This window comes from Scleropages formosus, chromosome 8, assembly GCF_900964775.1.
Source record: "Scleropages formosus chromosome 8, fSclFor1.1, whole genome shotgun sequence".
In the NCBI taxonomy this organism is placed as follows: Eukaryota; Metazoa; Chordata; class Actinopteri; order Osteoglossiformes; family Osteoglossidae; genus Scleropages; species Scleropages formosus.
In genome coordinates this window covers 1,518,830-1,535,557 of record NC_041813.1, presented here as the reverse complement: position 1 = coordinate 1,535,557, position 16,728 = coordinate 1,518,830, and the positions used below count along the sequence as shown (strand labels likewise).

Here is a 16,728-nt window from a genome sequence, read left to right as displayed (position 1 = left end):
CTGATGTGCGTGTGTGTGTGTGTGTGCGTGTGTGCGTGTGCGCACGTGCGTGTGTGTGACTGGAGAACGGAGAACTGGCAGAGCGCTGTAGATGAGGAGAAAAGTGAAATTGGACGATGACGACGAGCGCTTCACGGGGTCGGCGGACTCAACGGACTACTTCTGTACAGAGATTGGCATAAGCAGAGGAGCCTCGATCCTTCATGAATCACTTAGCTGTAGGATATCCTGAAAAACTGTCTGATAGTTGAAGTACTTTTGCAGTGATTGTTAATATATAATTGTGCAATTTTTATACAGTATATATAGTTAGGTCTGAGTATGCCTAGAACTGTGATTCGCTTTAATTGTTGTTGATGTCTGACATAGAAGTCCTGTGAAACTTCATAACCAGTATACTTGCACAATCGGGCGCACACAGACAGACGCGCGCGCGCGCGCACACACACGCGCACACACACACACTGACATGCGTACTGCACTCACAGTCAAGAGAAGAGTGAGCTCGAGTCTGAGAAACACACACGAGTCGTCTCGTACCATTGACGCGGCTTAAGATCTTGTCCACAAAACCAAAGAGCTCATGGGAGGAACGGTTCCAAGGCCCAGGCGGTACGCCAGCGGCCTGCCGGTCGCTCGTTCGCACCGATGGGTCGGGTCGGGTAGGCCCGGCCGGGGGCCGTGTCCTTTCGACAAGTCTTTGGATGAGAGACGGCAGATGACGACTTAAAAAATAATAAGAAAAAATGATGATGGATAAATTAATCTTAAGAACTGTCTGGAGCAGAGACGTGTGGACGTTGTACGCTCGGCTCCCTGTCCAGCGAGCGCGCAGCGTTCCCGCAACGCAGCTACGACTTTGCCGCAACGACGGGATACGCTGTTGCCGGAACGTTGTGCGTTTGCTGGCTTAAACCCTATTTTTCCTGCAAAGCTTGAAGTAAAATTATGACCTGCTATTTTTTTTTTTTTTTTTTTTTTTTTAATTATATATATATATTAAATCCCCCCCCCCCCCCCCCCCCCCCCCCGTTTTTCCCCTGATACAAAGAGGGGTGTGTGTGGTGGGGGGTGAAGAATGCAATGGGGCGGGGGGGGGGGGGTAAAAGTAAGGCTGCTGAAGCAGGGTTGTTAGGAAAGGGCAGCAAGGGAGGGTCAGGTGGGGATCTCTGGGGAGGACGGGGTTGGTTACACTGGTTTCTGGCCGTTCTGTGGACAATCCAGCAGGACGCTACACCTCCGCGAGCAGATGTACACGTCATGTCCTCTTGCGTGTGTCGTGATCGTCCGGTGCTTGTCCCCTTTAAAATATATATACATATATATATATATATATATATATTTTTATTTTAGTTGCAATTGTTTGGGTGGAAAATGTAGTCTTTCCCTCCCCCCCCCAAAAAAAAGAGAAAATGTGGATAAAGAAAAAAAACTAAATTATTATTATTATTTTGAAAAAGGAGACAAAAAGGCTAATGATTAGCATCCCTTTGAAAGTGAATTCTGGGCTTTTTTGTGATGTTGTTTTTTCGGCCCAGTGGAGTTTTCTATGTTTCTTCATTCTCTGTAAAAGACACTTGTTAACTTGTTATGCACTTCTTTGTATCTGGACAGTTTTCAACAGTCAGCTATTTTTTGTGTTGAGAAAAGATGAGAAAGCGTGCTTTCTGACTGACATGATCTTTTGCAATACCTCAATTTTGAAATATAGGAGAGAAATTGATATTTTCTAAGTAAGTTTATTCAGATAAAAATATATATATTAATTTAATTCTGCAAGAAAATGATTTAACAGATGGTTAATTTTATTTTTGTCATGCTTATTTGCTTTTTATTTTATTTTTGGAAAAAAAACTGAAGGAGCTTTATAACTTTAATATAAAAATGTAGTTAGCTGAAGTACAGAGTCTACCTTATTACAAAAAGGAAAGCATTTGCAGAACGTTTATCCCCCCTACCCCTACCACCCACATACACCTTGCGTGTCCCGGAAAGCGGAGCTGAGAAGTGGCCGAGACGCATTTCCCAGCCCGACATCTCGCAGGTAGGAGCCCTGGCGAAAAGTTCCAAGGAAAACATTAACTTTCGTGGAAAAGTTAGAACCAGATTTTCCCATTTGGTGCTGAGAAAGAGAAATGAAGATACTTCCCTTGTTTTTGTATATTTATAATAACTGATCATTTACTACGCTGACCAGAGTCCTGAAAGAAATCTTCTGTTTGTGTTATTTTTTTAAGAGAACTTTTTTATGTTTCCTAAAGGTATGTGCTCCCCTTTGTTTTGTAACGCGATGTACCCTGGTTTTGTTAACTTGACGTTAAGACTTTCTGAGGTTCCTTGAAAAGAAGGTGGAGAAGAAAAAGAATGTTATTTTTAAAAACAGAGATACAAAGTGTTTCAAACTGTAACTTGATCGAAAGCCCCAAGGTGCATCAGGTCAGTGGTGGCCTTCTACTCACTCACGCAAGACTTGAAGTAGTCCCTTTTTTATTTTTTTTTAAGGCTAAAAAACCTTGATTCTTTATTGTAATGTGCAATACTGTTTGTACTGTTTGTAAAAAAGAGAAAAAAGAAAAGAAAAAGGCATAAATCTTTATTGCAAATTTATTTTCATTGCAAGCATTGTGATTCACTAAGATCATTTTCTACTGTGTATTTACCTACTCTACGTGCTAGTACCTTCCAGTAGTAATGTAGCCTTTGTACTGAGAAATTTTTTCATTATTTTTAGAGATTTTTGCTAAAAAAGAAAACAATTTAAACATATTTACATATTTTTCATTTTTATTTAGTATTTTCTTTACACACTTACTTCTCAACCATTAATATAGTTATTTCTGGGGGAGACTTTCATATCTGGTCAATGTCATTAATATTATTTTGTATTTCTACTTGGAATAAATTAATTTTATGATGCTAATTCCTTAAAGGTTTATTTTCATTTTGTTCATTTTATTTTTTGAAGCTGAGAAACCTTTGTAATATTACTAAAGTGTCTAGATTTTTGAAATGCAAAGCTTTATGTATTAACTCGCTGATGTGGTTAACATTAGTGTGGCTATGATCTAAAAATGACAAAAAAAAAAAAGGGTGGCTGGTTGTTGAAATGATTGGCAATGTAACAAATGAACGGGCAATAAAAGGAAATGGCAGAAGGAGCAAACGCTCAGTATGTTGTGATATTGCGGGAGCAAGATGTCACGATGGCCCCACCTGGTGCAGTACAGGGCATGAGCTCATGGGGATGTCACAATAACTCGGGGAAACGTTCGGCCACACTGGGTCCGGGCGAGTGGTCCGGATGTCCTCCGTGCCGTTTGTGCGACTGTAGTGGAGCATGAATGTATTTGTTGAGATGATCCAGGTAAATGGGGTGTTTGTCGGTGTGTGTCTTGTTCATCTTTCACAATGCAAGAACCCTTCATCCCCAGAATCCCCAACCCTCCCCGCAGCTTGTCCCGAAGTCATTGACAGAACCACTCCCTCACGGCACAGCAGCTGGCAGGGTGTGTCCTCAGCTGCCCGTGGCCTTCCGTTGCCCCAGTCCCAGTCCCAGCCCTCCATTCTAATGGGAACATTTTGTGAAGTGTTGTGATATCCCCAGATGCACATCACGAAAAAGAGGTAAGAGGGGGGGAGAAAAGAGGGGGAAAAGGAGAGAGAGAAAAAAAAAACCCTCCCCGTACAGAGAATGTTTTGTAGCTCACCTTTTGTACTACTTTGTACAGGTGGTCTTTTAATTTCTTACCACAAACCTGGTGGTTTCCCCCCATCAGGCCCGTGTTAGACTCGTACCACTTAAGTATTTTTGAATTCTTTTGCAAATCAAGTTTTGTACCCTGGTAAACATCTTGCAAAACGAAGGTATTTGGTGATGGTGGCTATTCCATTAGTCCTCTCTCTATAAATATTCATGTCACACTAGAATTCTGGGTAGTAGTACTGACTTGCACCTGTGCATCATGGATATAGTCTCTGGTTCCAACAGCAGGCCTACCCATCATGTCACAAGCTCTGGCATCCGATTACGTGCTTCTCACTAGTTTTTATAGACTAACCACTACTTTTAAATGTATTTTTTAAAAATAACATTTTTTAAACTTTATTTTGGGTTTGATTGCTGGTTCTACCTTGGTGAGGCTCTGAGATTGTTGATTGGGACCGTTGCTTGTTTGAAGCTATACAGTACTACTGTGATTAAAAACATGGAGCTCAATGCTGCTATTGCTTAAAACTGCTTCAAGTTTGTAGTTCCAACTTAAATTTTTTTCCCTTTTCTGTACTAATAAGCAACTTATTAAACATAGTTGTATGATGCTGTGAAACTTGTCGTCTTTTGCATGACCGTTCCTGCTACCCTCCTCCACTTCATGCACCTCTAGAAATCCTGCCAGACCCAAGTTATTTATTCAATGGTCTGCTACTTCCCAGCACAGCAACTTTGGTTGTTAAGCTACTTGTTACAGCTGGATCATTTCTACTGCAGGAGTTCACAGTGAGTACCCTGAAGCTGGGTAACGCTACCTCCTGGACCCCTACCTTTAGTAAATGTAGTGGGGTGGGGGCATACAGCCGTCACTAAGTTACTGTCTTCATTGTCACCTAGGGTTGGTCTGGTGTAAGGAAAGTCAGATACATGAGTCTGAATGTACTGCTACAAAATGCATTGAGCATCACCTTGTAACATTGAATCTCAGCTCTCTACCCTCAACAACCTTTTTTGTTCCCCATCACTAAACCAACACTACTCAGCCTTTTCATTAACACTGTCCTCACTTACTCTAGGGGCTGGAGAAAAAGCAGGAATGTTATGTTTTGTGCAGAACTAGTGCAGCTTGTTGGAGGTGAAGGGGCCCTTTGAACAGTTCCGGGAATAAATCATTGGGGCCTTTATAGCATTATTTAGCACAAAGCCCAAAGCTCTGCAAGGGGTGCAAGTACAGTCACAGTACACATCGTTCCAATTTCCATAACTAACAGATCAATGTATTTTACCTTTCACTGTTAAACATCCAGTCAGTTTATGGCAAGAGTACAGGAGCCAGATTAGTTTGTAAAAATGTTTACAGTAGACAAACACTCTCAACCAGAAAGGAATTCCTTATACTCCCCTCAAGCAGCAACAGGTTCTGATGGCTCAGCTGTGCAGATGAGATGCCACACATGTAAAGATGGTCTGTGTACCTTAATTACTTTAATAGGAGCTTGGGGAGTGGGCACACACAGAAAGCGCTTAGAATTCTATTAAATTCTTTATCAGCCTAAACAAAACTGGCAAGTACAGTAATATTTACAGTTCCTCACCATTTAAAACACCCTCATCTTCACAGCCTCCAACCCAGCATGGTTGTGGCTGAGTACCTGCAGAGGAGCTGTATCAGTACAGAAGCTGCTGACGGGTGGGGTGGAGTGGAGTGGATGCTGCCTACACCCTCTGGTATGAGGGCTTTTAAAACCATGTAGAGCTGTTTGTGGGAAGCAGTTGTAGAACAGCAACCACTGGGCACTGGACTCTGGGGGGGAATTTAGTCACAGCCCTCCTCTGGTACAGCAGAGGGAAGTAACTGGTACTTGCGCTCTTTCTCTCTCTCTCTCTCTCTCTCTCTCTCACACACACACACACACACCTTACTCCTCAGAGGCTGCAAAGAGAAGATTTACTAAGGCCCTTGTTAAAAACGGCCACTCATTTCATTCAAACCTTTGTGTCCTTGAGCACTGCAGCTTGAGGAAGATCTGGATGATTGCTTTAAGACTGAATTTAAAAATGAAGGTGATGTTTTACAGGAATGTCCAGGGCTCTTGTCGCAGCACGGCACCACTAGGTTTCCGACTGCCCCGTCCTTCAGTTTCGGCCCGTTGGACATGTGGGCGGGGAAAGGGTAGATAGAGCCGTCAGCACCACCGTAGCTGGACTTTGCCCTTTACTGAGGAGTTCAGGGAGGAGACCATGTCCTAGAGGAAGCAGCAGGTTGCTAGAGAACACATGATACTGGCATAGCGGCTCAGTGGAGAGAGTTCATGAAGCTCTCGAGGTCATACTCTGTGTCATACTGCTGCTGGTCCCAGAGGTCTCCCAAGCCATCCAGCACTGATTTCATGGATGCTTTTCCTGATGCGGTAGCAGGTGACTCACCCTTTTCCAACTTCTCATCCTGAATGAAACAAGAAATAGGAGTCAGTTACCATTCCATTGCGCTGACAAAATTGCTAGGTGAATCATTGTTTTTAGCTGAGTTTCCCCATAGCAAATAATTTTTACAGCAGCAACTCAGGGCAAGTACATTGATCAGAATATTGTGAAAGGGGTTCAGTGGGGGATCTCCTAGCGTTAAGTAACTTTACAATGCCACTTACCTCATATCCCCCTCAATATAGGCATGCAAACAATATACTGCAAACTAAAAGGTAGAAGTTCAGTGCCCATGCATGGTTTTTGAAAGAAGGGTACGCAAGTGGTTTACCATTGCCGCCTTCCACACGGCTTTGGACACACAAACATGGGGATCATGTAAATTCAAGACAGTGCTGGATTCAAACCAAATTCTACAGGCTGTAAGGCATCAGTCATTAAGTGGCACAGTAGGGAGACTCGCGTATCTTGTTTGAGCGGCCAGGCTATTATGCTAAAATGTTTGCCGACCTTGTCCAGCGTGAAGAGGTTGAGCAGCTGCTCTGTGCCCATGCTCTGAAGGCTGGCGTTCTCCTGGCTGATGACGGTGTTGGCTATGCTCATCTTAAACTTCTGCAGCCCCATGATCTTCTCCTCTAACGTGCCCCGAGTGATCAGCCGGTACACATTCACCACCCGTTTCTGGCAAAGAATAAAAACTTTAACAATCTCAATCTTCTGCTGTACCCAGTTTTTATACATCCAATACCTTTAAAGAAGTTAAGTTTTATCCATACCTTGTAATGGTACATGTGGCACAAGCTAAGAGACATTTTAAAAATAAGACAGAACAGCTTAGCTCCAGTTGGGGTACCTGTCCTATTCTATGGGCACGGTCCATGGCCTGTAGGTCTCTCATGGGGTTCCAGTCATGTTCTACAAACACCACTGTATCAGCACCTGTCAGGTTGAGACCCAGGCCACCCACATGTGTGGTGAGTAGCAGCACATCGATGGATGGATCATTATTGAACCTGCAGACAGAGTTCCAAAGAATGAGGGGAAGGAGAAGGGGGGGGGGGAAAAAAAAAAAAAAAAAAAAAAAAAGTGTCTCTTTGTTCCAACCATGCATATCTCTGCCATTTTTAAACAACCAGACACCTTAAGCCAAAACAGACAAGTATGAGCCACTGCTTGGGAGGTTCCAGCAACTAAGTGGCCTTACTCTGAATTATCACATAATTATAGGTTCCACATATCCCCCTAGACCACCACCCTCTCCATCACTTCTTCACCTGGAGACAATGGAGTGACGCTGGCCGGCCTGTACACTGCCATCTAGGCGCAGGTAGGTAACGGAGGGCAACTGGGGCTTAAGGAGGTCATGTTCCACAATGTCCAGCATGCTTTTCAGTTGGCAGAAGATGAGCACACGGTGCTGGGCAACCACAGCCTCCGTACCAACATCCGAGGAGCCAGTGCCACCCAAGCCGCAATCCAGAAGCAGCTGTGGAGGTCAGGAAGAAAAAAATACACGTGAGCAGGCCGGCTTCACAGTTGCAGAGCCCTGAATAGACTAGGAGTAGGAGAACCTCACCTGTTTGAGAGCAGACAGTTTGGGTGCATGCACAATGTCCCGTAGGCTCGAGTTCTGGGCAGCGAGGTGCTCGGTGATGCGCTTGTACTCAGGATGCATGGGAGTCAAAACAAGGGCAGGATGGTTGCAGAGCTTCCTAAGATACTGCAGGGCCTAAAATAGGAGGTTTATCAGTGATCCTTCATTAATAATAAAAATAAAGGGTTAGCATCCAACTGACAAACTTAGAAAATTCCCTTCAATTACCCTGGTCTCCCTTAACAGTATATATTATCTTAAACTCTATGGGAAACTGGTGTTTGCTAAATGTTTTTCCCCAGGCATATATTTCCTGGTTAATGCAAGTAGATACTTGGTAGCTGCAACGACATCTTAAATGTTCACTTTCACACAACACAGCCAACTGAGGATGTTACCAAACATTTCTGAACATGAATTTAATGTAAAATATTCTGCATCAAGACAATGGACCTATGATTAAGTTTAAGTCATTATGCCTCCTGACCTTGAGGGCTTATTTCCTTATAGTTCAGATTGGGGTTTGTATTAAAACCACCACACATACATGCAGAAACACCATTGTTGAAAACAGCAGATTGGACTCAATGCAAGAAGAGGTATAGATGGTGGGGTGGGGTGGGGTGGGGTGGGGGGGAATCAAAACTTGGGTACAAACAAGATGCCATTATTCCCCCACAAAGCTTCTGCCAGAATGTGTAGTTCTATTCTAAATGTAGAAAAACAGCAGAACTTCACCAAAAGCTTCAACTACAAGTTATTTTGACCATGTCTACAAAGCAAGGGCTGACATGAGTTGGACTGTCAACTGAACACCAAACCTGGAACACATGACCAGTGGCCTTCAGTTTAGGAGTGTCTTCTTCCTCTGGTGCCATGTTGCTGGAAATTGTGTCCTCCACATTCACCTTTGCCCGTGACTTTGCAAAGTCTTCATATAGTTGGACCTGCACGAAGTGTGATAATGTTAAAATGTTTTTCACAGCAATGGTCACTGTGTGCAATGGCAGCACAGCTTTCTGAGGAACCCCCCCAGAAATGTGTCTCTCCCTCTTTCCTTCACACGTGACTCTTTTAAACAGTTGATTTCTCAGTGAGGTTAACAGTGGTAGTTCCACCCACCTGCAGTGTGAACTAAAACTACCAATATTTAGCAGCAATAAAATACTGACAGATTTCCTACATACCATTTACAGAAATTCAGATAGTGGCTAAAACAGCCAAGCAAAATAAAATTACACAGACCCATCACAATTTTGCATTATTGTCCATATACATAGTTTTGTTTGAACAGAAGTAAGCAAAAAGCAACCTTCCCTGGCATTTAAAGGACTGGTGTACATTATTTTTTTCTGTTCCGAGCATCTCCCATTTCAACTCTTGTGCTTAGTTAATGGGCTGAAATGGCTAGCAGTCAGATTTTATTCACTAATAATATTTGCATGTCAAATAAAATAAAAACAAGCAGGAAACATTACCCATTATCAGTGCTAACTGCAAAAACAGATGTCAGGATGGTACAACCCATTTCTCAGTCAATCAAGCTCGGGCAGCCCAATCAGGAAGGTACACAGCAGACAGAAAAGTCTCACACACAAATGTCATTCACAAGTCTGAAATGCTGAACTCCTTTACACCGCAAACTGGGTTCGATAAACTGGGGGACAGGAGGTACTGGGTCTAGACATTTCCTCAGCCTGTCTACAGTCTGTTTCCAGGGACACGTGGAGTTCTCTCAGCTCTGCTGGCAATGCATCTATAACCTCACAACAGGGAGCGTTTGCAGAGGTTTGCACTACTCGCACATATCACTGGCACCTGGTTACAATCTGCACAGTGGGCCTCCAGGCAGGGAGCCCTCGTAGCCGTAGAAACTGATATTACAAGCTTTGGCAAAGAGGGATGCATAAACGTTTCTCAAAAAGCCAATAAAGCCAGAACGCTACACTAAGAAAGAAAGAAAAGCTATGAAGGGGAGAGAATGTTTAATCCTAGAAGAGGATCAGAGGGAGATCCAGGAGCCACAGGCTCCTGTAGAGCTACGAACGGACAGCCGAATGAGCTATTAACAAACGGCAAGGAGCCAACTATGGTAACAGGCACAGGACAGGAGCTCATGGCCAGTAAATCCTCATATTTACTGGACATTGGAAAGAGCACAAGATTTATTTTGTCCTCAAGCCATGAGTCAAAGCTGAACATTGACATGAGTCACTGTTCCTTGTCACTTGTGCCTTCAGTTTGGTCAAGCATTAAGGGAAATACTGAAAGCAGGACCACCATGATATTCACAAATCCACAAAAGCATCAGGACTTAAAATGGAAAGTTTTTCAAAAGACCAGAGGATGCCTATTCTAATTTAAATTTTACAGTCATTTAACTTCATAAGATATCGATTGCAATTCAAAGTGACACTGGAAAGAACTTGCAGATTAAAAATATAAGTGTGCAGTCAATCACCATCTTCCAGCAGAAATGTGTTCATAACTTTCAGAAGCATTAAATTTCCACAGTCTGCTTTCTGAGCTTTGTTAGTTTGCCAATAAGGTGTGCACATCTTTAGCAAAACACTTCTCTGGATAACAACTCACATTTTGCATGCAAGGAATACATGTCAGATCTTCAAGTAAGTGCAAAAGGCCAGAACTGTCATGTTACACCCCCCCCGCATATAGCAACTGATGAGTGAATGGATTATTAAGTTACAGTTCAATTCACATTTCATGAGAAAAGTGTGACCATAGCATTATTTTTAACATTCTCTGCAATCCCATTCCTGAAGGTTGACATCTAGATTGTCAACTTCTGTGCAGTTACTGATTAGGGTACAAGGTTTAGGTTAAAGATAGATAGCTAGATAAGTACTTTATTGATCCTGGGGGTGAATATTCAGTAGAAGCATAGCAAATGCTTGCACAAAATTATTTCACAGCATTACTGTAAAGTAGTCTCCCAAGTGCTACAATTCTCTACAATTTCCCAGCTTCTTCCGGTCACTGTTCGTCAGGACTGTTGGTTAACCTCCCCCCCCGATGCAAACGATAAGATTTCTGCCACAAATGTTAGCTGTAGACATGTCTACCCCACACCAAGCTTTTAGAAGCTGTCTGTGGTTTTTCCTCTTTAATAGAAGCCACCATCACAACGCTTACCTGAAGGGGGCTGAGGCTGCAATAGTAGTCCTGGATGATCTTGGGTGGCAAGTCCTGGAGAACGTCCTCCTTCATCCTCCTCAGGAGGAAGGGAAGCACTTGACGATGTAGCGCTTCCATGGCTAGCACACCTGGAAAGACCATGAAGGTCTCAAACGCATGACAACACATGGCTCCTGGTCGTCTCCAGGACATTACAGTGAAGCAAGTACCAGGAGAAAGGACATCCCCCAACATCATATCAGAAAACATAGTCAGTGCAAGGAGTCCTTCGCAAGTCCCAATGCAAAAGCAATTACAAGAATGCTGGTGGTAACATATGGAAATGTGATAATAGAATATGCCTCTGTTTTGCCCTCTAGAATTTCAGCGAGATGTGCAGAATCCATTACTGAGCAGGTTGTGACCATTAAACAAGTTGTCAGACTCAGGATGATCCAAGCCACACAATAGAAATGTTTAAAGTTCTGAATGTTGATTCATTTCATTAGTCCACACCAAAATCTTGAAGGTTCTATGAAAGGCACTATTTGAGTTATAAAATATAATTAACCTTGATTCATCACTACACTGAGCTGTGTAAATATACAGCACAAGTAACGGCTATAGTGACACTCAAGACCCTCACCTGCCTCCTGCTCACGGGATGAGCTCCGAGCATCGCGGCTAGCGAGGATGGGCTTTCCATAACGGGCAGCAAACTGACGCTCTGTCCCCAAAAAACCAGGCATGAGGAAGTCGAAGAGCGACCACAGTTCCAGTACGTTGTTCTAATGGGAGAGTCACGTGTTTATTTTCTCGGAGAGGGAAAAGCCTCATTTCATTCATGAGTGAGCACTAAAGGCTGTATTAAATCTACAGTGAGACACAAAGCTTTTTGCCCCCCCTTCTAGAGAACCGAGTTCAATCATTTAAATAATCTTGATGTTTGACTTAAGCCACAGTAATCATTGCTGGTCTTTAGTTTGTCACAAAAGTTTACAAAACAGCCCACTGAAGCGTACTGTCAAATAGTATGGAGATCCCAAGTGTATAGTGTTATTACCAAGTAATAAACAGACAAGGCATTAAACACCAAGCAGATTTTTTTGTTGCTCGAAAACAGATGTCACATTACACAAAAGGTAAAATAGCAAGAAGACATGAGCGCAGCAACAAGAAAAATCCAGGAGAATGCTATGTTATGGACTACTGCCAGTGGCCTTCAGTCCCTGCAAGTGGCAGCTCCAGCTGCCGACCCACCCACCCACCTGTATGGGTGTTCCAGAGAGGATCACCCGGAAGTTGGCTGACAACTGCTTGATGGCCTTTGAAAGCTTCGTTTTCCCGTTCTTGATGACGTGACCTTCATCCAAGATGCAGTAATTGAATTTAATATTCCTGAAACAGAACACAAATACTCATGTCACACAACTGTCTCATACAATAAAAACTAACCACTTGTCAAAAACATTGTACCCCTCCATATAACAATAGGGTCATTACAATGGCACTTTCATGTTACGTGGTCACTTCCACAAAATGTGCTTTGAGCAATCCTGAAAGAAAGGGAACTGACAGTACAACCACACTTGCAATTTATTCAATCCCACATGGGTGACTAACATCACACTTCCTGTCCCCAGTTATTGGTTCAGAGAAGTCATTCAACACAACAAATATGGAATTACCTAAAAAAGTCAATGTCATTCCTCACAACATCGTACGAAGCTACAACAAGGTTGTGCTTTTTCACTTGATGCTGTAACCTGAAGAGAAGGGGGGAAAGGCAAATTCACCAAGTGAAAGGCTTATAAACTGGTGATTACACATTTTTTTGAGCAGCAGAAATTCAGACAAAGGCAAGAGAGAAGCTGTACATCTTACCGTGCCCGCTCTGTGGGTGGCCCAGTATAGTGCAGGGGGTTCAAGTACTCTCTGGTGCAGAACTTTCCCACCTCATCTACCCAATGGCCAGTCAGCGTAGGTGGGCAGACTACCAGGGAGGGTAGGGGGCAGCAATCTGCAGCCTTGGTCTTAGCATACTCCTGTGCTCTGCCGGGGCAAAGAAAAGCATCATTTCAGCCTGTACTGTGGACAAAAATCTTAAAACAGAATTCAAGGACAAGAGCAGAGCTGTTAAGGAAACCAAATTAATAATTTAAGTTTGCTGGTTCAACACCAACACATTGTTACTGCTATTGTTAACTTGCTGAAGTCCCACATCCAGAATTGTTTCAGTAAAAATACCTGGCTATGTAAATGGGTCAAATAATGCAAGTTTCTCTAAGGGAAATCTAAAAGAAAGGGGAAGGAGGAGGAGGGGTAGAGAGAGAGGGGGGGGGAATTCTATGCTTGTGCTGTAAACTATGGTGACAGGCTACCTGAAGTAGTGGTCCCCTGCCAGGATACAGATGGACTGTAGTGTCTTCCCCAGGCCCATATCATCACAAAGAATGCCATGCAGCTTGTACTTGTTTAGGAATGACAGCCAATTCACACCATCCTGGAGAGAAAGTGCAGAACCACATCACCAGAGCTTTATCTGTGGCATTTAGCTACAAGATTCCATGATAACTCATTAATCCTATGCGTATCTGCATAAATATTAGGAAAAAAATAACATTTTTCAAAACCAATTACCTGGCAGTGTGAAAACCCTACAGGGAAATTATATCACAGAAAACCCAATAAAGGTTATGGGCATGGATCTTTAAAAGGTCACTGCAGCATCAGGCTGGACTGAGTAGGATTACAAATTTCCTCATTGGCAGAAACACTTAAGATGGGTAACTTCTCATTTAGCTGACCCTTTTCTCCAAAGCAACTTACAATGTTAAGGTTAAAATTATCACAAGTTTATAACTATTTACCCATTTATACAGTTGGGTAATTTTACTGGAGTAATTTAGGGCAAGTACCTTGCTCAAGGGTACCACAACCAGAGGTGGTGATCAACCCTGTAGCCTTTTAGATCCAAAGGCAGCAGCTCTAACCACTACACTACCAGCTGTCCCCATGTAGCCTTCTCCTCCCCTCTTATGGGCCAAATTTAAAACAAGCTTTCTCCCACCTTGATTCAGAAGATTTGAATGAAATTAGCAGATTACTTCTGTGGGAATCAAGGGGACAGACTTCTGCATTTCAGAGGTCTGCCAAGAGGTCAGGGCTGAAGTGAAGTAGGAGTACAAACCATTTCAAATAGTTTTAACTTGCAAAAGCAATACCTTGTCTGCTCCACTTCCTGCATGCAAACAGGGCCCTTTGTTATATTAAAATTGGCAGAAAAACAACTTGACTGGTGACAAAGTGCTGAAAAGTGCAGAACTGCAGGCAGGGTAATTTAAAAGCTGAAGGGAGGCCAATACTTTTATCACAAACTACTGCTGCAGTGTGAGCAAAGGACAGCAACAGGCACATGCGTGTGCACACAAAGTTCATCACACGGGACTTTGCGTACCATTACTGCAATGAAATCAACTGAGGACAGAAGGAAGCTTACAAGACTGTTAGCTCTCAGAAGGGGCATGAAAAGGAAGCAACGAGGACAAGAACAGAACATTCTCTTCTCCTCAGATTTTATTATCTAAAACACTAAAGCCACTCTTGTAGAAGGCAGGAAATTTCCAGCAAGAACAGCAGCTGATGAGTACACAAGGTGTTACATGCAATCCCTGTGATAGGGAGAGGAAATGACGCAAAGCCCTGGGACTAGAACAGCTAGTAGTGACCAGGTGTTTGTTGGTTCAGTTGCTAAATTAGATACACACCTGTTGGTACTTCCTCAGCTCTGCCTTGATGGGCACTGGGATCTTGTAGCTTTCCAGTTTGCGCCCATCCAGTAGTTGCTCCAGGAAGTGGCGCTCCCTGGCCTTCTGCCTAATCAGCTCTTCTGACATGTTGGGTGGGTCCGGGATTCCAGCCTTAATCACAAGCACACAGTTTAACTTAATGTGCGATTTAAAAAAAAAAAAAAAAACACCATTACACAAAATAAGTATACTGACATCTAAAAGTTGATTACTTCTCTAACACAGCCTGGCCTCTGGAAAATGTGTACAGTTACTAAGTCCACCTGAACTTCAGCTATGGTGGTGAAGACCCAATGGGTACACTGTTAGCTTAAAAGCCTAAAAACCTCAAATGCTGAAAAAATACTGCAACACCAAAATCTTCAAACATGTATAGCAATGGCTGTTTAAAGCTTAGCTCCAGCTGAACCAATGTGTGCTCTCCTACATTAAATGTGGCCTTTACCAGGATGGCCTAGAGATGACCTTTGTGACCTAGGGACCCAGACTGAAGTCACATCAGATCTGCATATTTATGTATCTTTCCGAAGGAACTCTTTCATTCTGATATTTCATTTGTTCAGGTATGGCTTAGCTAGAAAGGGTAATATTTACATTCCATAGTTACAGTAATCCTTTATCTTAACTGAAGCTTTTTCACCCCCCACAGCAACTTAAAGTATTAAGTCTTTACTAGTGAGTTGCTCATTTATTTAACTGGGTAACTTCTACCAGAGCAAGTACTGTACTCAAGGGTATGGCAGCAAGGGATTCAAAGTTGTGTCCTTTGATTGGAAGCTGATGGTGCTCACCACTAATACCTTCTGCTGCACATAACTTCCATATGCAGTAAATTAATTAGAAATCCCTCTAAATATGAATTAAATTTGACTGCACAAACTGAAGAAATCCAGATGAGTTATAGTTGGGATTCACCAATTTTTCAGAATTAACTGGGAGATTGCCTGCCATCTGCTGGAGGAAAAAAAGGGCGAGGGATTGTCATCTTACTAAAATAAACAGTGTACACACACCAAGCTATGCTTAGAGTAACAAGGAATTTCATTTAATCCCTCTAATCTGCATATAAAGGCACTTCTGAGCAATTATGAGGACCCGATTAGGATTTCATGCACCTCCTGAGAGCTGAGGGTAGTGAGACATTTTCATTTAAGATGCACTAAACTCCAGCCATTCACCCATTTATACAGCACAACTATTTAACACACACAATTCAATATTACAAATTAACCTGAAATGTGTGATTGTATCCAGAAACCCAGAACAACATGCAAACCAGACTGAGCTGCACTGAATTGCAGTCAAGGTGCCTACAGACAACCCTAACAACTTGCTTGGTGTGAGATTTGATTGTATTTTTGATCCCGTTTCCACAGTAAATGTTGAATTTATATATAAACACTGAGTATCATGATTACATGTTATACATTTTGTGTTGTGTATGGTACATAACTGTAAAAGAGCTGGGTGAGCACAGGTAGACTGCCACACTAAGTTAAAAACTTGTTTTATATTGTTTTATCAACACAAATTTGCTTGTAACGGAATTGTGTGATTTTTAGCACAAATGAGTGAATTTTTATTTCAAATACATCTTCAAGTCACAAGAATTCATGTTACAGAATTATTTTCAGGAATGTATTTCCTTTGTGTGTAATATATGTGGAGGAGAGAATTCACCTTACAAACGTATTCAGTGACTGCTAAGTCTACATTTATTTACAGCTGCAGAACATTCACCATATGAGCCAAATGACCCCACTTTTCACCCCCACAGCTGTACCTCTAGCGGCAGTAGGCGGATAAGAGTGGCAAAGCACTGTGTGGCCATGAAACGCACACTGTCGCTTGGGTCGCTCATACGCCCTAGCACAGGTACCACCAACAGCACAATGTAGGGCACAATGTCCACATCCAGCTGTTCCATAACACCTGGACAGGGTGCCGTCAAGGAGTATGCGTAATTAGCCAGAGTACACACACACACACACACACACACACACACACACACACACACACACACACAAACCCTGCATGCAGCAAAGACCCTACACAGA

At 42.7% G+C, this 16,728-nt stretch overlaps 1 protein-coding gene across 2 annotated transcripts in view; it reads right to left on the bottom strand.

Annotated features, from left to right (window-relative positions):
• Positions 1-2,827: 2,827 nt before the first annotated feature.
• btaf1 (BTAF1 RNA polymerase II, B-TFIID transcription factor-associated) overlaps positions 2,828-16,728 on the bottom strand; it is a 33,303-nt gene continuing 19,402 nt past the window's right edge. For both annotated transcript variants that reach the window (XM_018738127.2, XM_018738126.2), the window contains 14 exons: positions 16,455-16,603; positions 14,630-14,782; positions 13,244-13,365; positions 12,747-12,914; positions 12,551-12,628; positions 12,131-12,260; positions 11,509-11,650; positions 10,881-11,011; positions 8,549-8,674; positions 7,710-7,862; positions 7,408-7,619; positions 6,987-7,146; positions 6,644-6,814; positions 2,828-6,155 (listed from right to left, as the gene is read on the bottom strand). In XM_018738127.2, coding sequence (XP_018593643.1) covers positions 6,006-6,155; positions 6,644-6,814; positions 6,987-7,146; positions 7,408-7,619; positions 7,710-7,862; positions 8,549-8,674; positions 10,881-11,011; positions 11,509-11,650; positions 12,131-12,260; positions 12,551-12,628; positions 12,747-12,914; positions 13,244-13,365; positions 14,630-14,782; positions 16,455-16,603 — 2,045 coding nt within the window. In that variant the 3' untranslated portion in view covers positions 2,828-6,005. The remainder of the gene's footprint in view (positions 6,156-6,643; positions 6,815-6,986; positions 7,147-7,407; positions 7,620-7,709; positions 7,863-8,548; positions 8,675-10,880; positions 11,012-11,508; positions 11,651-12,130; positions 12,261-12,550; positions 12,629-12,746; positions 12,915-13,243; positions 13,366-14,629; positions 14,783-16,454; positions 16,604-16,728) is intronic.